At 39.1% G+C, this 21021-nt stretch overlaps 1 protein-coding gene across 1 annotated transcript in view; it reads left to right on the plus strand.

The window, feature by feature from the left end:
* VWDE (von Willebrand factor D and EGF domains) overlaps positions 1 to 21021 on the plus strand; it is a 132090-nt gene that overhangs the window by 87750 nt on the left and 23319 nt on the right. Inside the window, exons 24-26 of the mRNA XM_075587233.1 lie at positions 18656 to 18751; positions 19667 to 19762; positions 20373 to 20468. Of these exons, the coding sequence (XP_075443348.1) occupies positions 18656 to 18751; positions 19667 to 19762; positions 20373 to 20468 (288 nt within the window). The remainder of the gene's footprint in view (positions 1 to 18655; positions 18752 to 19666; positions 19763 to 20372; positions 20469 to 21021) is intronic.

A 21021-nucleotide genomic window follows, 5' to 3' on the forward strand; every position in this document is an offset into this window, starting at 1 on the left:
ACTTTGTTAAACGAAACGCGTCGCGACTGTTGTGGCTGGCGGTTTTACTACCCACCACCAGCACACACTCAAGTGTACCGTTCCTGCTTATTTCCGATCGTTTCTATGCTATCAAAAACGGACAGGCATCCTAAGGACACCTATTGAAGGCCCCGGTTCCTGCACATGTGTGCTACACTCTGCACCACGCTACCACACGTGGAGGACAGGAGAGTGAACAGAGACAGCCCCAGCGCGCGGGTCTGATCTCTTAGAACTGAGATTACCCTTCATACTTCCTATGTGATGCCCTACTCCTGTGATAGACACCAGAATCGGGGATTATTAAAGAAATTTTATATGTAAGTTACTAATTTTATTATTTGTTGCTAATACATTATCTATCTCTCATCTTGGTGCGCTTTTGTGTTTTTTCTTGTTTTGCTGATATTGGTATCACCATCGGGGTTCCGGTGGAGACCACATTTGGAGGTGGGGGAGACACCTCATAAACACAGAAGCAGCAAGAGAACTGAGAGGGACCAACACTCCAAGTTTAAAGAGCCAGAGCGCGGACTGAACTTTTCATTACTGGTAATCTGTGTGACTCACTTGTTGAGTCACCCAGTCACTACATTCCTTTTTCCCATCCAGTTTACGCAGCAAATTTAAGTCTCTTTTAATAATTTTTTCCAATTTTACATATTCTTGTTTTAATTGGTTTTATTTGTGCATTACTTGTTATTGTTATATTATTGTACTGTATTTAATAGTTTTTTAACATGTTTCGCCCACCCCTCCTACCCATTCCTTTCCCCCCCCCTCCCATTGTTCCTACCTCTTTTTCCTTTTTTCCCTCTCCCCTCCTACCTCCACCTCCACTCTCTCTGTCTTCCCCACCCCTGTCACCATCCCTATACGGACGTATTATGGCTGAATCAAACACCAGCCAATTTCTGGATTGTCTTAAAAACAGGTTTAACAAACCAGAGCTGTTTAGTAAGATATTCTCAGATATACCAATAGAAGAGGTGGCAACACCATGTTTAACTTCCCTAATGAATGAATTAAATAAACTTTTGGAAAAAGAAACTAAGTCATGGCTAGAAATGGCCACATTAGAGGAGTACATAAGGGTGGGTCGCATACCAAGGGGACTTAGAGTCCTTAAACCCTCCACATATAACACAGATAGTCCTGAGTTTGTCAAGGAATGGGAAAGGATCCAAGACCATTGCTCACTGGAGCTAATGCGGTTGTTAATTCTAGAGAGAAAGAAAGAAATCATTGAAATAGATGGTAAAATAACACAAGCTAAGAATGAAATCTTGGAGATCCCCTGCCTTGACAAACTACCCCAATTGACTAAAGAAATGAATGTCAAACTAAGGAGATCAGAAAATCAGATTTTGATCAATAAAAACAAGAAATTCCTTAGAGATAAGATGGACTATGCACTTAACATTCAGCGATGTTGGGATACAGGAAAGGAAATAACTGCAGATGGGGACCCTGCTATACGTGACACTAATCCATCTAATGTCACAGCCTTTAACCAAACTAAAGGACCCTTACAAACCCAACATACTAACCCAAAAACTAATGTTTCTATCCCAAGGACACCAAGGGACCCTAATTTCTATGCGAGACCCACCCATGAAAAACATACTAGACGGCCATCCAAATACCAGAGGAATGAAACTATGGATCACTCCGCACAGGTGAACCACACACATAGACCACAACAATCTAACCCTCATTATGCCAAACAAAATAGGAGGTATAGCAATAAATCACATACTCCGCAAAATAGGAGAGATACTAGTGCCCCTAAGAAACATACCAATTTTAGGGAGAAACATGCACATATCTCACATGCCATACCGTTGCAAAACAAGTATGAAGTTTTGAAGGGTTCAAATGAGGGAATAGAGAATGAGGATTTTTTAAACAGGTTGGAAAAAATGAGAAAATCAATATCAACTTGGGACTCCAACCATCCGCCTCTATTGGGAGCCCCCCAAAAAATCACAAGGAAAAGACAGGATTCAGGAGAGGGCATAGGGGAATTAGGACAAAGGGAGGAAAAACAACACTCCCCTCTCAAACTTACCCAGATGACCCAACATTGAGATCTAAGGGCATCTTTAACTTATCTAATTCCCGTATAGACCATACATTAATGAATGTTTTAGGCAAAGGCCTTTCATTTGCCCCTACACGTAGAGTTAACAATTTTGATCTTTACATTGATTTGCAGAAATTTAATCGCAAGTTAACTCTAAGTAGACACTTTATTTCGGATCAAAGGGGTTATCAAACCACCCCTGATACCATCAATCCTATTGTACAGAAATTGTCTACAAGTGAACAGACACAACTAGTGGACTTGATGTCACTTATGGATGAGGGCATTACCAATACCAACGAAAGTATATCTATACAACATTCATTATTCAAACCCAATTCTGTTTTTCACCCTTATCATTCTAGGGGACATCATATTGATATATTCAATAAATTGGTCGAAAGGGAATTTCAAACTCTGGGACTAGGGAAAGGTTTTCTTATGAATAAGAACTCCAATTTAACTGCACAGGAAAGACATGCGCTAAAAACGCTACAATTAAACCCTAATATAATTATACGTGAAGCAGACAAGGGTGGAGTTATAGTACTCCAAGACAGAGTAGACTATTGCAGCGAAGCTGTCAGACTACTGTCTGATTCACTGTCCTATTGTAAGTTACCTAGAGACCCCACAGCTGCATTCAAACTAGAACTAAATGTACATTTGGAATCCGCCTTAACATCAGGCGTACTTAACAAAAAAGAGTTTGAATTCTTATGCTGCTCGGCTCCCACCATCCCTATAATGTACCATTTGCCCAAGATTCACAAATCACTCACGAATCCACCTGGGCGACCCATTATTTCAGGTATTAATTCCCTCACTGTTAACCTTTCTTCTTATGTAGATTCTTTTCTTCAACCTTTAGTACCACTATTACCTTCCCATCTACTAGACACCACTTCACTTCTCACTATTCTTTCAGATTTCACATGGAAATCTTCTTATCATCTAGCCACTCTTGATGTTCAATCACTCTACACCTCTATTCCACATGAAGGGGGTTTGGATGCTATTGATCACTTTTTGGCACTACACGGCACTTTACCTTTTCTCCAACGTAGGTTTATTCACAGTTCAATTGAATTTATATTGAAACACAATTATTTTCTTTTTGAACACGAGTTTTATTTACAATTGTGTGGCACTGCAATGGGGACACGTTTTGCACCATCTTTCGCAAATTTGTATATGGGATGGTGGGAATCGGCCAACATATGGGGCATTGATGTATCTGCGCCGCAGTTGATTATGTGGCGCAGATACATCGATGATGTGATTGTTATCAGGGACGGTGATGATACCTCGTTTGATAGCTTCGTTGCAAGGTTGAATGATAATTTGTTCAATCTCACTTTTACCAGTGAAATAAGTCCAAGTAAGATCATCTTCTTGGACTTAGAAATTTACATAATCAACAACGAGTTACACACGAAAACCCATTTTAAGAACACTAATGTTAACTCCTTTCTACACCCAGAAAGTGGACATGAAAGGAGATGCATTAATAACATTCCATTCAGCCAGTTTTTGCGCATTAGGCGTAACTGTGCTGATATAGAAACGTTCAAGGTACAATCTCAAATACTCTTTGAGCGTTTCTTTCAAAAGGGCTATGATGTGACTCTTATAGATAGAGCCTACAAAAGAGCATTAAACATTAATAGGAAGAAACTGATTCAACCTAAGAATAGTAAACCCAATGGTAAACAAAAGTGTGTTTCCACTGGAAAGACACTAGTTCAACCATTGGAGAATCCAGTGACTAATGGCTCTCTTATCACATTGCCCACTTCAGATTCCAGTGAAACAGACCATAAAAATAATAAAAGGAAGAATGAGAAACACGCACCATATTTCGTAACAAAATTTAATAGTTCTCATAGAAAGATCAAATATATTTTGAACAAATACTGGTACATTTTGCAGATGGATCCAATCTTGGCAAAAACTTTACCAGAAAGACCAATGATTGTGTTCACAAAATCCGACAATCTAAAAAGTATCTTGGCCCCTAGTCTCCTCAAAGGCAGTGATTCAAACAAAAAGAAAGATCTTAGGGAGATGTTAGGCATTAAAGGTAACCACAGATGCAATAGGTGCAAAATCTGTCCACGAATGCTTACTCAGGATTACTTTAAATCTAAAGCGACAGATATTACACTGGCGACACACTTTATTCGAGCTCGGCTAGTCCCACGAATTCGGGTATACCCGGGTGTATTGAGGTTTGTGACTGTTTTCTGCCCGAGTGCATTGAGTTATTTTCCGGCAGGGATTGAAGCATTTTATTCCCGTTGGCTGCAATACTGCACAGTACATATATATATACTGCATTACAATTCATGAATTTATGCCATCTGGTAGACACGCGAAGCATTGCAGCCTATTAAATCCTAATCATTATCATTTAACAGATCAGCCGCCCATCAGCCAGGCATGAACCCAGGCTGGGAAGGCAAATGCAACGGGGCTTGTCAGAGGTGAGGAGCGGCGCATTCCAGGTATCTGCCAGGTACATACCGGGTATTTGCTCGAATAAAGTGTGTCGGTGCAGTAGATATGAAATTAATAGCTACATCGATTGCGTAACCACTTATGTCATTTATATCCTGCAATGTGGATGTGGTTTACAGTATGTGGGCCGTACTAAACGTCAGCTCAAAATTAGAGTGATGGAGCACCTCAGAAATATCACTAATATTCCCAAGCTACTGGCATCTAATAAACCATTGACACATCTGTTGTCACACTTTAAGGATGTCCATCAGTGTAGCACTATAGGGGTTAAATATATGGGCATCGAACATATAACAACTAATGTACGGGCTGGTAACATAGATCTTCAGATTGCAAAAAGGGAGCAATTCTGGATATTTACCCTCCAATCCAAGTACCCGGGGGGCTTGAACGACTATGTGGAATTAACCCCTTTTTTGAGGTGAAACCATGCATACTGCAATTTAATACAAACATTGGTCTAATACCTTTTTTATCTGTTTTTTATCTGATTTTTTTAGCTACTTTATCATTACAGTGGTTTTTATTCATTTTATAAGCCTTTTTTTTTTTTTTTTTTTTTTTTTCTACCTCCTTTTTTATTTATTTTTTATTTTTATATTTTTTTCCACTTTTTCTTCAATTCTTCCCCTCCCCCCACCCACCTTTCCATTTGTTCTATTTCCCATATTTTAAAAGTTATTTATATGTCATTTAATGTTATTAATGTTGTTATCCAGTATGCACATATACTTTGTTTTTTATGCTACTATTATGCATATTTTATTGCACTTGACTATTTGGGACACATGATTTTGGCTCCCCTTTAAGGTCTGTTTACCTTTCTATTTACACTTATATATATACTCAATTAGTGTAATTCATTACTGGATTAAATGCACTAACAGGGAGGTCTTCCTATTGTGGCCCGCCCCTATCAGTATATGAGCCTGATTGGCCATGCAGCCATTAGGTATTAACCAATGACGCACAGAATTAGACCTATAAAGGACCCCTAAACAGGTGTCCCAGATATCGCCTGAAGAAGTTTACTTTGTTAAACGAAACGCGTCGCGACTGTTGTGGCTGGCGGTTTTACTACCCACCACCAGCACACACTCAAGTGTACCGTTCCTGCTTATTTCCGATCGTTTCTATGCTATCAAAAACGGACAGGCATCCTAAGGACACCTATTGAAGGCCCCGGTTCCTGCACATGTGTGCTACACTCTGCACCACGCTACCACACGTGGAGGACAGGAGAGTGAACAGAGACAGCCCCAGCGCGCGGGTCTGATCTCTTAGAACTGAGATTACCCTTCATACTTCCTATGTGATGCCCTACTCCTGTGATAGACACCAGAATCGGGGATTATTAAAGAAATTTTATATGTAAGTTACTAATTTTATTATTTGTTGCTAATACATTATCTATCTCTCATCTTGGTGCGCTTTTGTGTTTTTTCTTGTTTTGCTGATATTGGTATCACCATCGGGGTTCCGGTGGAGACCACATTTGGAGGTGGGGGAGACACCTCATAAACACAGAAGCAGCAAGAGAACTGAGAGGGACCAACACTCCAAGTTTAAAGAGCTAGAGCGCGGACTGAACTTTTCATTACTGGTAATCTGTGTGACTCACTTGTTGAGTCACCCAGTCACTACATTCCTTTTTCCCATCCAGTTTACGCAGCAAATTTAAGTCTCTTTTAATAATTTTTTCCAATTTTACATATTCTTGTTTTAATTGGTTTTATTTGTGCATTACTTGTTATTGTTATATTATTGTACTGTATTTAATAGTTTTTTAACATGTTTCGCCCACCCCTCCTACCCATTCCTTTCCCCCCCCCTCCCATTGTTCCTACCTCTTTTTCCTTTTTTCCCTCTCCCCTCCTACCTCCACCTCCACTCTCTCTGTCTTCCCCACCCCTGTCACCATCCCTATACGGACGTATTATGGCTGAATCAAACACCAGCCAATTTCTGGATTGTCTTAAAAACAGGTTTAACAAACCAGAGCTGTTTAGTAAGATATTCTCAGATATACCAATAGAAGAGGTGGCAACACCATGTTTAACTTCCCTAATGAATGAATTAAATAAACTTTTGGAAAAAGAAACTAAGTCATGGCTAGAAATGGCCACATTAGAGGAGTACATAAGGGTGGGTCGCATACCAAGGGGACTTAGAGTCCTTAAACCCTCCACATATAACACAGATAGTCCTGAGTTTGTCAAGGAATGGGAAAGGATCCAAGACCATTGCTCACTGGAGCTAATGCGGTTGTTAATTCTAGAGAGAAAGAAAGAAATCATTGAAATAGATGGTAAAATAACACAAGCTAAGAATGAAATCTTGGAGATCCCCTGCCTTGACAAACTACCCCAATTGACTAAAGAAATGAATGTCAAACTAAGGAGATCAGAAAATCAGATTTTGATCAATAAAAACAAGAAATTCCTTAGAGATAAGATGGACTATGCACTTAACATTCAGCGATGTTGGGATACAGGAAAGGAAATAACTGCAGATGGGGACCCTGCTATACGTGACACTAATCCATCTAATGTCACAGCCTTTAACCAAACTAAAGGACCCTTACAAACCCAACATACTAACCCAAAAACTAATGTTTCTATCCCAAGGACACCAAGGGACCCTAATTTCTATGCGAGACCCACCCATGAAAAACATACTAGACGGCCATCCAAATACCAGAGGAATGAAACTATGGATCACTCCGCACAGGTGAACCACACACATAGACCACAACAATCTAACCCTCATTATGCCAAACAAAATAGGAGGTATAGCAATAAATCACATACTCCGCAAAATAGGAGAGATACTAGTGCCCCTAAGAAACATACCAATTTTAGGGAGAAACATGCACATATCTCACATGCCATACCGTTGCAAAACAAGTATGAAGTTTTGAAGGGTTCAAATGAGGGAATAGAGAATGAGGATTTTTTAAACAGGTTGGAAAAAATGAGAAAATCAATATCAACTTGGGACTCCAACCATCCGCCTCTATTGGGAGCCCCCCAAAAAATCACAAGGAAAAGACAGGATTCAGGAGAGGGCATAGGGGAATTAGGACAAAGGGAGGAAAAACAACACTCCCCTCTCAAACTTACCCAGATGACCCAACATTGAGATCTAAGGGCATCTTTAACTTATCTAATTCCCGTATAGACCATACATTAATGAATGTTTTAGGCAAAGGCCTTTCATTTGCCCCTACACGTAGAGTTAACAATTTTGATCTTTACATTGATTTGCAGAAATTTAATCGCAAGTTAACTCTAAGTAGACACTTTATTTCGGATCAAAGGGGTTATCAAACCACCCCTGATACCATCAATCCTATTGTACAGAAATTGTCTACAAGTGAACAGACACAACTAGTGGACTTGATGTCACTTATGGATGAGGGCATTACCAATACCAACGAAAGTATATCTATACAACATTCATTATTCAAACCCAATTCTGTTTTTCACCCTTATCATTCTAGGGGACATCATATTGATATATTCAATAAATTGGTCGAAAGGGAATTTCAAACTCTGGGACTAGGGAAAGGTTTTCTTATGAATAAGAACTCCAATTTAACTGCACAGGAAAGACATGCGCTAAAAACGCTACAATTAAACCCTAATATAATTATACGTGAAGCAGACAAGGGTGGAGTTATAGTACTCCAAGACAGAGTAGACTATTGCAGCGAAGCTGTCAGACTACTGTCTGATTCACTGTCCTATTGTAAGTTACCTAGAGACCCCACAGCTGCATTCAAACTAGAACTAAATGTACATTTGGAATCCGCCTTAACATCAGGCGTACTTAACAAAAAAGAGTTTGAATTCTTATGCTGCTCGGCTCCCACCATCCCTATAATGTACCATTTGCCCAAGATTCACAAATCACTCACGAATCCACCTGGGCGACCCATTATTTCAGGTATTAATTCCCTCACTGTTAACCTTTCTTCTTATGTAGATTCTTTTCTTCAACCTTTAGTACCACTATTACCTTCCCATCTACTAGACACCACTTCACTTCTCACTATTCTTTCAGATTTCACATGGAAATCTTCTTATCATCTAGCCACTCTTGATGTTCAATCACTCTACACCTCTATTCCACATGAAGGGGGTTTGGATGCTATTGATCACTTTTTGGCACTACACGGCACTTTACCTTTTCTCCAACGTAGGTTTATTCACAGTTCAATTGAATTTATATTGAAACACAATTATTTTCTTTTTGAACACGAGTTTTATTTACAATTGTGTGGCACTGCAATGGGGACACGTTTTGCACCATCTTTCGCAAATTTGTATATGGGATGGTGGGAATCGGCCAACATATGGGGCATTGATGTATCTGCGCCGCAGTTGATTATGTGGCGCAGATACATCGATGATGTGATTGTTATCAGGGACGGTGATGATACCTCGTTTGATAGCTTCGTTGCAAGGTTGAATGATAATTTGTTCAATCTCACTTTTACCAGTGAAATAAGTCCAAGTAAGATCATCTTCTTGGACTTAGAAATTTACATAATCAACAACGAGTTACACACGAAAACCCATTTTAAGAACACTAATGTTAACTCCTTTCTACACCCAGAAAGTGGACATGAAAGGAGATGCATTAATAACATTCCATTCAGCCAGTTTTTGCGCATTAGGCGTAACTGTGCTGATATAGAAACGTTCAAGGTACAATCTCAAATACTCTTTGAGCGTTTCTTTCAAAAGGGCTATGATGTGACTCTTATAGATAGAGCCTACAAAAGAGCATTAAACATTAATAGGAAGAAACTGATTCAACCTAAGAATAGTAAACCCAATGGTAAACAAAAGTGTGTTTCCACTGGAAAGACACTAGTTCAACCATTGGAGAATCCAGTGACTAATGGCTCTCTTATCACATTGCCCACTTCAGATTCCAGTGAAACAGACCATAAAAATAATAAAAGGAAGAATGAGAAACACGCACCATATTTCGTAACAAAATTTAATAGTTCTCATAGAAAGATCAAATATATTTTGAACAAATACTGGTACATTTTGCAGATGGATCCAATCTTGGCAAAAACTTTACCAGAAAGACCAATGATTGTGTTCACAAAATCCGACAATCTAAAAAGTATCTTGGCCCCTAGTCTCCTCAAAGGCAGTGATTCAAACAAAAAGAAAGATCTTAGGGAGATGTTAGGCATTAAAGGTAACCACAGATGCAATAGGTGCAAAATCTGTCCACGAATGCTTACTCAGGATTACTTTAAATCTAAAGCGACAGATATTACAGTAGATATGAAATTAATAGCTACATCGATTGCGTAACCACTTATGTCATTTATATCCTGCAATGTGGATGTGGTTTACAGTATGTGGGCCGTACTAAACGTCAGCTCAAAATTAGAGTGATGGAGCACCTCAGAAATATCACTAATATTCCCAAGCTACTGGCATCTAATAAACCATTGACACATCTGTTGTCACACTTTAAGGATGTCCATCAGTGTAGCACTATAGGGGTTAAATATATGGGCATCGAACATATAACAACTAATGTACGGGCTGGTAACATAGATCTTCAGATTGCAAAAAGGGAGCAATTCTGGATATTTACCCTCCAATCCAAGTACCCGGGGGGCTTGAACGACTATGTGGAATTAACCCCTTTTTTGAGGTGAAACCATGCATACTGCAATTTAATACAAACATTGGTCTAATACCTTTTTTATCTGTTTTTTATCTGATTTTTTTAGCTACTTTATCATTACAGTGGTTTTTATTCATTTTATAAGCCTTTTTTTTTTTTTTTTTTTTTTTTTCTACCTCCTTTTTTATTTATTTTTTATTTTTATATTTTTTTCCACTTTTTCTTCAATTCTTCCCCTCCCCCCACCCACCTTTCCATTTGTTCTATTTCCCATATTTTAAAAGTTATTTATATGTCATTTAATGTTATTAATGTTGTTATCCAGTATGCACATATACTTTGTTTTTTATGCTACTATTATGCATATTTTATTGCACTTGACTATTTGGGACACATGATTTTGGCTCCCCTTTAAGGTCTGTTTACCTTTCTATTTACACTTATATATATACTCAATTAGTGTAATTCATTACTGGATTAAATGCACTAACAGGGAGGTCTTCCTATTGTGGCCCGCCCCTATCAGTATATGAGCCTGATTGGCCATGCAGCCATTAGGTATTAACCAATGACGCACAGAATTAGACCTATAAAGGACCCCTAAACAGGTGTCCCAGATATCGCCTGAAGAAGTTTACTTTGTTAAACGAAACGCGTCGCGACTGTTGTGGCTGGCGGTTTTACTACCCACCACCAGCACACACTCAAGTGTACCGTTCCTGCTTATTTCCGATCGTTTCTATGCTATCAAAAACGGACAGGCATCCTAAGGACACCTATTGAAGGCCCCGGTTCCTGCACATGTGTGCTACACTCTGCACCACGCTACCACACGTGGAGGACAGGAGAGTGAACAGAGACAGCCCCAGCGCGCGGGTCTGATCTCTTAGAACTGAGATTACCCTTCATACTTCCTATGTGATGCCCTACTCCTGTGATAGACACCAGAATCGGGGATTATTAAAGAAATTTTATATGTAAGTTACTAATTTTATTATTTGTTGCTAATACATTATCTATCTCTCATCTTGGTGCGCTTTTGTGTTTTTTCTTGTTTTGCTGATATTGGTATCACCATCGGGGTTCCGGTGGAGACCACATTTGGAGGTGGGGGAGACACCTCATAAACACAGAAGCAGCAAGAGAACTGAGAGGGACCAACACTCCAAGTTTAAAGAGCCAGAGCGCGGACTGAACTTTTCATATATATATATATATACACACTTACTTAAACTCTGATGCAGTCAGGGAGTTAACCAGACTGAAAAATAGACACTGAAATGTATTAAAAATAAAAAGATTACAACATTTGCAGGTGTCTGTGTATTTCATTATATGGCTGTGTAAGCACTATTTTCATAAAGCGTTCAATGTTTCTTTCCTCAACCCACAGTGTTTTTTAATTAAAATGTTACTTTTGTTTTGAGAAAGTAGATTAAAGTTGCTTAATGTGCCATTCACACTGAATGCCTATCAGAAATCACAAATGTGAACCAATTATTTGTACAACTCCAATTGGTGGTTAGAGAACAGGAGTAAAAGAAGAAACATTTTGTGACCTTGAATGCAAAGACACTAAATAGATAACATTATACTAGTTTGACCATTCTGAGCAGACAAGATTCAAGTTCAGTCAGATTTTGTGTTAAGCTGCAATGGCTAACGATATGATTCAAAACAGCCATCCACACAAAGGATATAAAAGGATGATACCTGAGGCGATCGTATCAATTGCGGAACAGAAAGCCAACGTGGGCCAAATCTATGATTTGATTAGAACAAAGTATCCTTATTACCAAGAAACTGGGCGGGCGCGAAATTTTAAATCCTCTGTAAGATTCACTTTATCAACTAATGAATGTTTTGAACGTGTGCAGGATAACCTACAAGAAAGGTATGGTTTTTGGCAGATTGCTAAGGAAAATAAAATCACCGTGGAACACGGCACATATATTCTGCTAAATAGCATATTTATTCCTAATAACAATAGCAATGGATCCGCTACTACTGTTCCGTGTGAATCGATACCTGCTGCAATATCTGCACCCTCCATTCCTGAAACACACATTCTACAAGAACATAACTACTTTGATTTTGTAGCAAGCCTTTCTGCTGCAAACGCATTCGAATGGGTAACCGAAGAAATGAACCTACCTCCGGACCAATTGTTTGAAGAAGGCAGTGGCGATTCCTATGAGCGCCTCATGGAGGAGATGTGTGTCATACAGGATTCAGCGTTTGGGTCAACCATGGATGCAAATGCATTGGTTTTCTGGAGCGAAGAGTTGCAGGCAGACGAAGTGTTACTTCTGCAAGAATGGTAAATATAAAAATCGTTATGCCTTGACTCAGCGGTAAAACTTTTTTTTTTTTTGTAACCACCATTTTTACTTTAAATGCGTGGATACAGCGTAACATTGCAGACTGCATAACATGTAGCGATCACAAACACATTGTTTCCTATTACAATATAGTAGAACCAGAAAGATTAGTACACATTGCTCACGGAATAAATATACATAATTTCCTATCCCTTTAAACATATTAGCAACATGTTACCATAACTGTAACGCACACCTGTTTTTTTTTTTCATGCAACATCTAAAAAAAAAACGGGTCGACCACGTATGACCCTTGTCATGTGCCAAGGCGTCCTTAAAAAGGATTACGGATGTAAGTCCCGCCCCCAAGCGACGTGCGAGCGTCAAAGCCTATTGGCTGTGTTGTTTTGTTATAGTTACGGTAACTGCACTGTGTCATGCGTGCGCGTCTGTGTTTGTGGGCGTACACTGGGCGTTAGCCGAATGTTAATTGAGTGGGAGGAGTGTTTGCGTGCGCTTCACGCTGGCTTAACATGACGTCACACGTATTGCATTTGCGCATTGTGTTATCGGCCGTGCTTTCTGTCCACACACGTCTGTTTAAAAAGAATACAGATGTAGTCGTTTAGAACGAATGTAGTTTCTCCTTCATTGTATTAGAAAGAAATATTTTATGCTTAATGGTATTTACAACATGTATTGAACGCACAACGTACGCATTGTTTTGCGCATGCGCTAACACTTAGTCGACCCAAGCGTGAAGTGCGTGCGCACAGTAAGATGTACGCGCACATTTTTAAGTATACACCCAACGTTAGCTTCATATACATAGTTATGCGTGCTACTAATTTTACAAACGAATACATAATGATGTATAGTTGTACTTCTAACATATAACTGAGTGACGTGTGTATCTACACAATCATATAGAGATGTGTAACGCGTTGTCACGGATACATATATAGTAAGGTGCCATATTTGACTATCATGTGTTTGCTGTATTTCAGAGATGTCGGGCAAGATACAATCGGATCAATGTATGATTTCAGAAGAGTCTAACTTTATATGAGATGATTGTGAGGAGGAGCCACCGACTACTATACTACATATGGAACTAATTTTATATTGCTTGCAGCGCTTATTAACAACCAATTAAAAATGTGATACCCTTATGCCTATATTGCATAAGCACTTAGTTAACATAATGATGTTGCAAAAGAGTGCAGCTAGAATTTTTCTACAGTGTTCTTTAATAACTACTAACATTTTATGACATGGTGTGTTTTATATATAACAACCATTCCCACTCTGCTAACACATTTGTGTATTCTATTGTGTAATGGAACGTATGACTGTCGAAACTATGTAATCATAATAATAATAATAATAATAATAGTATGTTCTTGTATAGCGGTACTAGTTGTACGCAGCGCTTTACAGATACATTTTGCAGGCTGAGGTCCCTGCCCCGTGGAGCTTACAATCTATATTTTGGCGATAAAGTGACTTGGCCATGGTCACAAGGAGCCAACATCGGGAATTGAACCAGTCTCCCCTGCTTCAAACTCTCTGTGCCAGTCTGTGTCTTTACTCACTGAGCCACTCCTTCTCCCAATGTAAAGGACACTTACAACCAACTAGCCATTTATAGTTAAAAATTTCTTGTTACATGGGTATGTTGATGAAATGGTTTGGGACTGTAGCAAAGAATGTTATTGGCAAGATGTTGTGGTCCCCTACAATGCATGATGTTATGAATATTACATCAACATCATGTAATGAAGTACGTTTATGTGTATATTTCATGTAACAAGCTAATTATAGTTTACTGTGTTCATTAAACTTTCTAAACATAAATAGTACAGTCAATATGATGATATAAGCTACCATAATAAACCTGCTGTTATCATTTGTCGGTGTTATACATGGATCATACACACATTGATACAGACACAAACAGTTGTCTTAAAAAGTGTGCCTATGCTAATGTGCACGTGATTGACGCTTATATTTTGAGAATACTTGTTCATTATCATCATGATAATGATGAAGTGACGTCAATGACATTCCAAATATATTAAGAACATTGTGATTGTGGGTAATTATTCATGCAAAATTACACTTACATTTCTGACACAATTGTGGTTTTGATTACAGTTTGACACTTGTTACATGTAGGTCACATCAACACACATGTGTGACTTATACATACACATGTGACAATGTTTAATTAATTTTGACAGATAATTTATAGCATTAATAATCACCTACATTGCTAAATATAAGATGTACAACACATTGCTGTGATTACAGGCATTCATGCATGGAGTGTTATGATCAGTCAATTGCATCCGTGATTAATGAGCTCCCCTAAGTAAAAAAATTTCTACACTTATCCCCTTCTCTCCAAACACCTCTATATTACATTAATGGAAATTATAAGGGAACATACATTAAATGTGATGAAAGGGAGTAATCATTTTATAATACAATGCACATTAAACCTCATTAGTAGCTAAATGCATGTACATGATACAGAAAGTACATGTATGTAACATTTATCGTTGACCAATATGTTGGATTTGAACTTCAAATACTTATACGAATATTGAGGTAGGCACATCTTATGACATATGTCAGCAAATATACATACCATGAGCAGTCATACTGGAGATATACCTATAATGCAATGGAACAATATATAAATTGCAAACATTGACATGCCATCTTCAGTACCGTAAACAACACAGCAAAGTGTGTATTTGGTGTTAAATGTGCAACACCATGTATATTTAATGACATTCAAAATGTAAACCAGCCTGGTGTACACATCATATGGATGTACATATTACACTGCAACAATAACATTGTATGTAACCATACTGCAAGAATGAATGACTATGGCCATACTATGTGTATTGTGTTTGCATAAGGAACAACACAAAAGTTAAATATTACTGCTTTGTTACACCAGTTGTATTCACATACACACAACTAATTTACAATGGAAGAGGGATTATATAACCTGTGCAACAATAACATACCGGTGCCACATCCCTTTGTCCACACAGCAGAGAAAAGAAAGGTGTGCAACCCATATTCATCTGTGTCCTAACAGAAGGTTATATAAAGAAACATTATTGTTAATATAACATAATTAATCTATAAAAGTAGTACTAGGAACATATATGTTTTAACTTACAAGAAAAAAACGAATTTATGAGATTCTGGCGTGTCTGGCCACCACTGGCTGTTTGTTCATTTTCAGCAGCTACATGGGTGGGATGCTCGTCTACCAAAGGCTCAGCTATGTCTGATTGTACATTGTGTCTGAGTGCCACATTGTGCAAAATGCAACAGGCAATAATAATATCAGACACTTTTTGAGGCTTGTATAGAAGAGCCCCACCAGTTCTGTCGAGACACCTAAATCTGGTCTTGAGTAGGCCAAATGTCCTCTCTATAACAGATCTTGTAGAAATATGGGCTGCATTGTACCTCTCCTCTGCTTCAGTTTGAGGGCTTAGCACCGGAGTCAAGAGCCATGGCCTAATTCCGTATCCTGAGTCACCTATAATCAATGGAGCACACATAAGCTTACATTAGTGATAAGATTCTACAATGAAAACATTCCTAAAGAAAAATGTGTTTTGTGTTACAACATCCAAATGTGTACTCACCCAGCAGCCAACCATGTTCAAAATGTCCCTCTTCGAACGCATGGAAGACTGAAGAGTTCCTCAGGATAAAGGAATCGTGACTGGAACCAGGGAATTTGGGTACCACATGCATTATCCTCATCGTGGCATCACATACCACCTGTACATTCAGTGAATGGTAGTGCTTACGGTTACGGTAAACATGCTCACTCTGACTAGGTGCAATCAAAGCAACATGTGTGCAATCGAATGCACCCAGCACACATGGTATCCCTGCTATATTATAAAAGGCATTCCTGACTTCCAGCCACTCTGTCGCCTCTGTAGGAAAATGAATATAATTCCTAGCGCGTCTATTGAGTGCATAGAGAAACTGGGTAAAGGCCCGCGAGAATGTAGATTGCGAGACCCCGCCCACTATGCCCACAGTTGTCTGGAATGACGCGGACGCAAGATAATGTAATGAGCACAGCATTTTAACAAGGCCAGGGACTGCACGACCTCTGGCTGTCACAAAATCTAAATCTCCCCTTATCTGTTCATAAAGAGATAAGATTGCTGCTGAACTCAAACGATAGCGACTGACTATCTCCTCCTCACTCATCCCATCTAACAGGGTTCTCTCCCTGTACACACGCGGACGAGGCACAACTTGTCTCCTCTGTCTTCTCCTCTGATCTCCTGTCCCTCTACCTGTCCCTCGGCCTGTCCCTCTCCCTGTCCCTGTCGTATCCGCGTGCCTGTCCCTGTCACTGTCCCTGGCTCTGTCCCTCCCTTGCCCTATGGCATTCTCTTCATCAGCAAGCATGTCATTAAAAAGAATGTTCCTCTGTCTCCTAAACAATCGCAACATTTTGAAATGAGTAGCTGTGAATGAGCAGGTAATGGGCGTCCTTTAAATAGGTATGTGATGATGTCAGGTGACATAGTAAAAAGCAAGGTGTTACATTAACATATTAAAGTACTTTGCTCACAAGCTGTGTCCATTTGAACAAAGAATTATTTGTTCTGTGTATTGAGCAGGCAATCATGATATTTGCCAATGATGTAACGTGAAGCTTTGTACAAACATTGTTTGAAAATTCTTAGTGTAATGTGCAATGCATGTAACACTTCTGAACGCAACAGTCAGTCATGTAAATAGACAAAAAGACTGAGATTGGCGTGTAAAATGTTTGCTGCAACATGTGTAATTAGCCATGTTATTGTCACATGTTCACAACATTGAATTCTCGTGTGCATATGCATACATTTATGTAATGAGGATAGTTGCTATCGAATCAGTTTGAAAGGTGTCACAATGATTAATTACTGTACATGTGTGTATAAGTTAGGTTGAAGTGCTTGTAATGCAACGGTTACAATGTGAACATGCAATGTGATTGAGTGTCCAATAAGTGATGCCATGAAAAAAGGGAGGACCCAAAGTACAGGTAAACATGAGAAGAAAGATGTACATGAACGTTTAAAGATGCGTTACACATTACAAGCATTGTGTTATGTAAAGCAACATGAATATACGGTGTGTGTGTTAGATGTGTGACATGTGTAACATCATATAAATAATTGTCGCTCAGTTCAGTAAAATGTGTGATATGATGTGAGGTTCTCCTTTAAGAGTTGAGTATAGGATTTTCTCTTGACACATCATCACATGATGAGTAATGTGACACGCAAATGCTGAAAACATCTAAAAGTACAATGTAAATGAAATTATACATGTCAGGTGTGACACAATGCAGTGAATGCCCCCCACACTGTAATGCTAATCACATTTGTATTGTGAGCAATGGAACGTAAACTGTACTATAATGTTATACGTCCCCGCTCCATTGACTCCATTGATGTGCAGATTATTTTTTTTTTCTAAGTGCCGTTCCGGCAGCCTTAGTGATCGTTCTCCCCTCCAACTTGCCAACTTTAGTTGGCGGGAGAAATTGGCCATAACATCTCAATTTCTTAGTGCCGATCAGCCCCGATAAGCTGATTTTGGTACTTGAATACAGCCGATTAAAAAAAGTGGCGATAAGTGCCGAAAACAGGCTTATCGACAGCAGACTGGCCATAACAAAATTATCGGCTACGAAACCTGCCGAAATCAAGCACATATCGGCGCTTACTGAATCTCAAACCCAATTTTGGCTATAAAATGGCGAAAAAACACTTATCAACGCTTACTGCATAGAGCCCTTACTCTTTCTCATCACAGCAATTCATGAGCATTTGTTAAAGTGATTTGGCTGCAATGGTTTTTTTTGCATTTTAAACTATGCTAAATACTATTATGATACAAACTATTTAAGGCATTGGACAACAATAAAAGAATGCACAACGTTTAATGAGTCAATTGTTTCTTTTACAATATAATTCTGTTTTATTCTCAGCATATTGTGAGCCATCCTGTCAACATGGAGGTATATGCCAGGCTAGAAATATCTGCACTTGCCCATTTGGTTATGTCGGACCTAGGTGTGAAACAAGTAAGGTCTAATATAATCTATTGACTCATTTTGTTTCTCTTTTCTTTTTATATATAGAGACCTTAAAGTTACCCATTTTGAGCTTCATTTTCTTCCAAAATCCATACTTTGGGGTCGTTTGGAGCAGAACGTTTTTTTTTTTTAATTAGTTTGCAAGGATACATGTGTGTAATATACTAGTAGAGAGTAGAAAGCAGTCAGATGGTTGTATTTTATATATCCAACACAGCTAACCTATCCAACTTGAAATGATTTGATGTTTTTCTATTTTAGTAGTAGAGTAGAGACAACCAGGTCAGAGGGCATTATCACTACTCCCACACACCCTTCCCCTGCCAATGCAGATACAAAATGGCAGCAAGGGAAGGTGCATTTTTATAGGATGAGGGAAAGACAGCGGGAATTGAAAACAAGAATTCGGCTCGAGATCCAGACTCACGATTTGGATTAAATCAAACTGCGATAGCCCTGGGTATTCAGGTTCAAAACTTCCTGGCCCTCCTGAAGTTCGAAAGGGTTTAAATTTGGGAGCTCCCGAACTGCCCATCGCTAATTCCAACCTTAAATTTTCTTTATACCCATTAATGTCACTCTTTACTGTAAAAAAACAAGTATTTTTATGCACTAATTTTTCCGAAAATAGCTGAAACTTAATTTTAAACCTAGAGCATATATCTGATATGTACTGCAATTTGTACGGCAACCTTTATTTTACTTATTAGCAAGATGATCCAAAAATGTTTTAGTCATCTATTGCCCACACCTGGGAAGAGATTGCTTTTTACATAATACAGTACTTAATAATCATTCGGGTTGGTACTTTTATAGATTCGTGAGACATACATGCATGGTAAGAGGATACATTTTGCACAGGGTCATGTAACAGTATAATCTTTTTTCATCTCTTTAATGCAGTGGTTTGTAATCGACACTGTGAACATGGTGGAGAATGTGTTGCTCCAGAGGTGTGCAAGTGCAAAGCAGGCTGGTATGGCCCTACATGCAACACAGGTATTCTTTATGTTGTTTTCTAATCTGTTTGAAATCATGTCCGATGCTGTGAATCAACATCACGCTTTGATAGAACAAGGTCATGCTCTCGTCGGTACTTTGTTGGGATATACTGCCCCAATGCTGCCATCGAATCCTATGGAATATCTGATATTCTGCATTACTGTACAGGCATACCCCGCTTTAAGTACACTCACTTTAAGTACACTCGCGAGTAAGTACATATCGCCCAATAGGCAAACGGCAGCTCACGCATGCGCCTGTCATCACGTCCTGCACAGCAATACCGGCTCCCTACCTGTACCGAAGCTGTGCGCAAGCGGGGAGACTATAGAGCCTGTTACAAATGCGTTATTTACACCAGTTATGCACGTATATGACGATAGCAGTACAGTACATGCATCAGTAAGTGGGAAAAGGTAGTGCTTCACTTTAAGTACATTTTCGCTTTACATACATGCTCCGGTCCCATTGCGTACGTTAATGCGGGGTAAGCCTGTATAACAGGATATGTTGTATTTTCTGGGGAACAATGAAACAACTGTATCCGTTTCTTTACAGTGTATATGTGTGTTTTATTATATTTTAATATATTTATTTATTTTACTAGCTGTGTGCCAACCTGTTTGCCTCAACGGTGGTTCCTGTATTAAGTCAAATGTTTGCCTTTGTCCAAATGGTTTCTTTGGTGCTCAGTGCCAGAATGGTAAGTATTCATTTTTTATATTTTACATCCAAAATCTGAAGCATACCTTTCTGTGTTCATGTAAATGTGATTCCAATATACTGTGCACAAGCACTACTTAAAATGAGGCGTTATACAGTATTTATTTTACAAACTTAAATGCTGTATATAAAAATAGTTAACTAAATAACTGTTTCTCTGATTAGAATATGTGGACAAAGTCATAGGTGGATAGTCACAACTCTAGTCGTTACATTCAGGTGTTGTTTACTCCTCTAGTATCTATTAGACCAGGGGCGCGCAAACTTTTTTTGCTGCGCCCCCTCTGCTTCTTCACCTCCGGTGGTGCGCGCCCCCCCCCCTTACCTCACACGGCGTCAAATGAGACGTCACGTGACCCGCAACGTCATTTGACACATGTGCGCATTGCCATGGGCGCGTTGCCTGAGTCCTTGATGCCAGCAGAGACATGGTAAGTTTAGAGTTGCAGGGGCCTCACGCGATCGCCCGGCATTTAATTTAAATGAGTTGGGGGAAGAGCACGGGGCCTCTGCAACGCCGCGCTCCCCCAGAA

Source organism: Ascaphus truei, chromosome 2 (genome assembly GCF_040206685.1).
Source record: "Ascaphus truei isolate aAscTru1 chromosome 2, aAscTru1.hap1, whole genome shotgun sequence".
Classification (NCBI taxonomy): domain Eukaryota; kingdom Metazoa; phylum Chordata; class Amphibia; order Anura; family Ascaphidae; genus Ascaphus; species Ascaphus truei.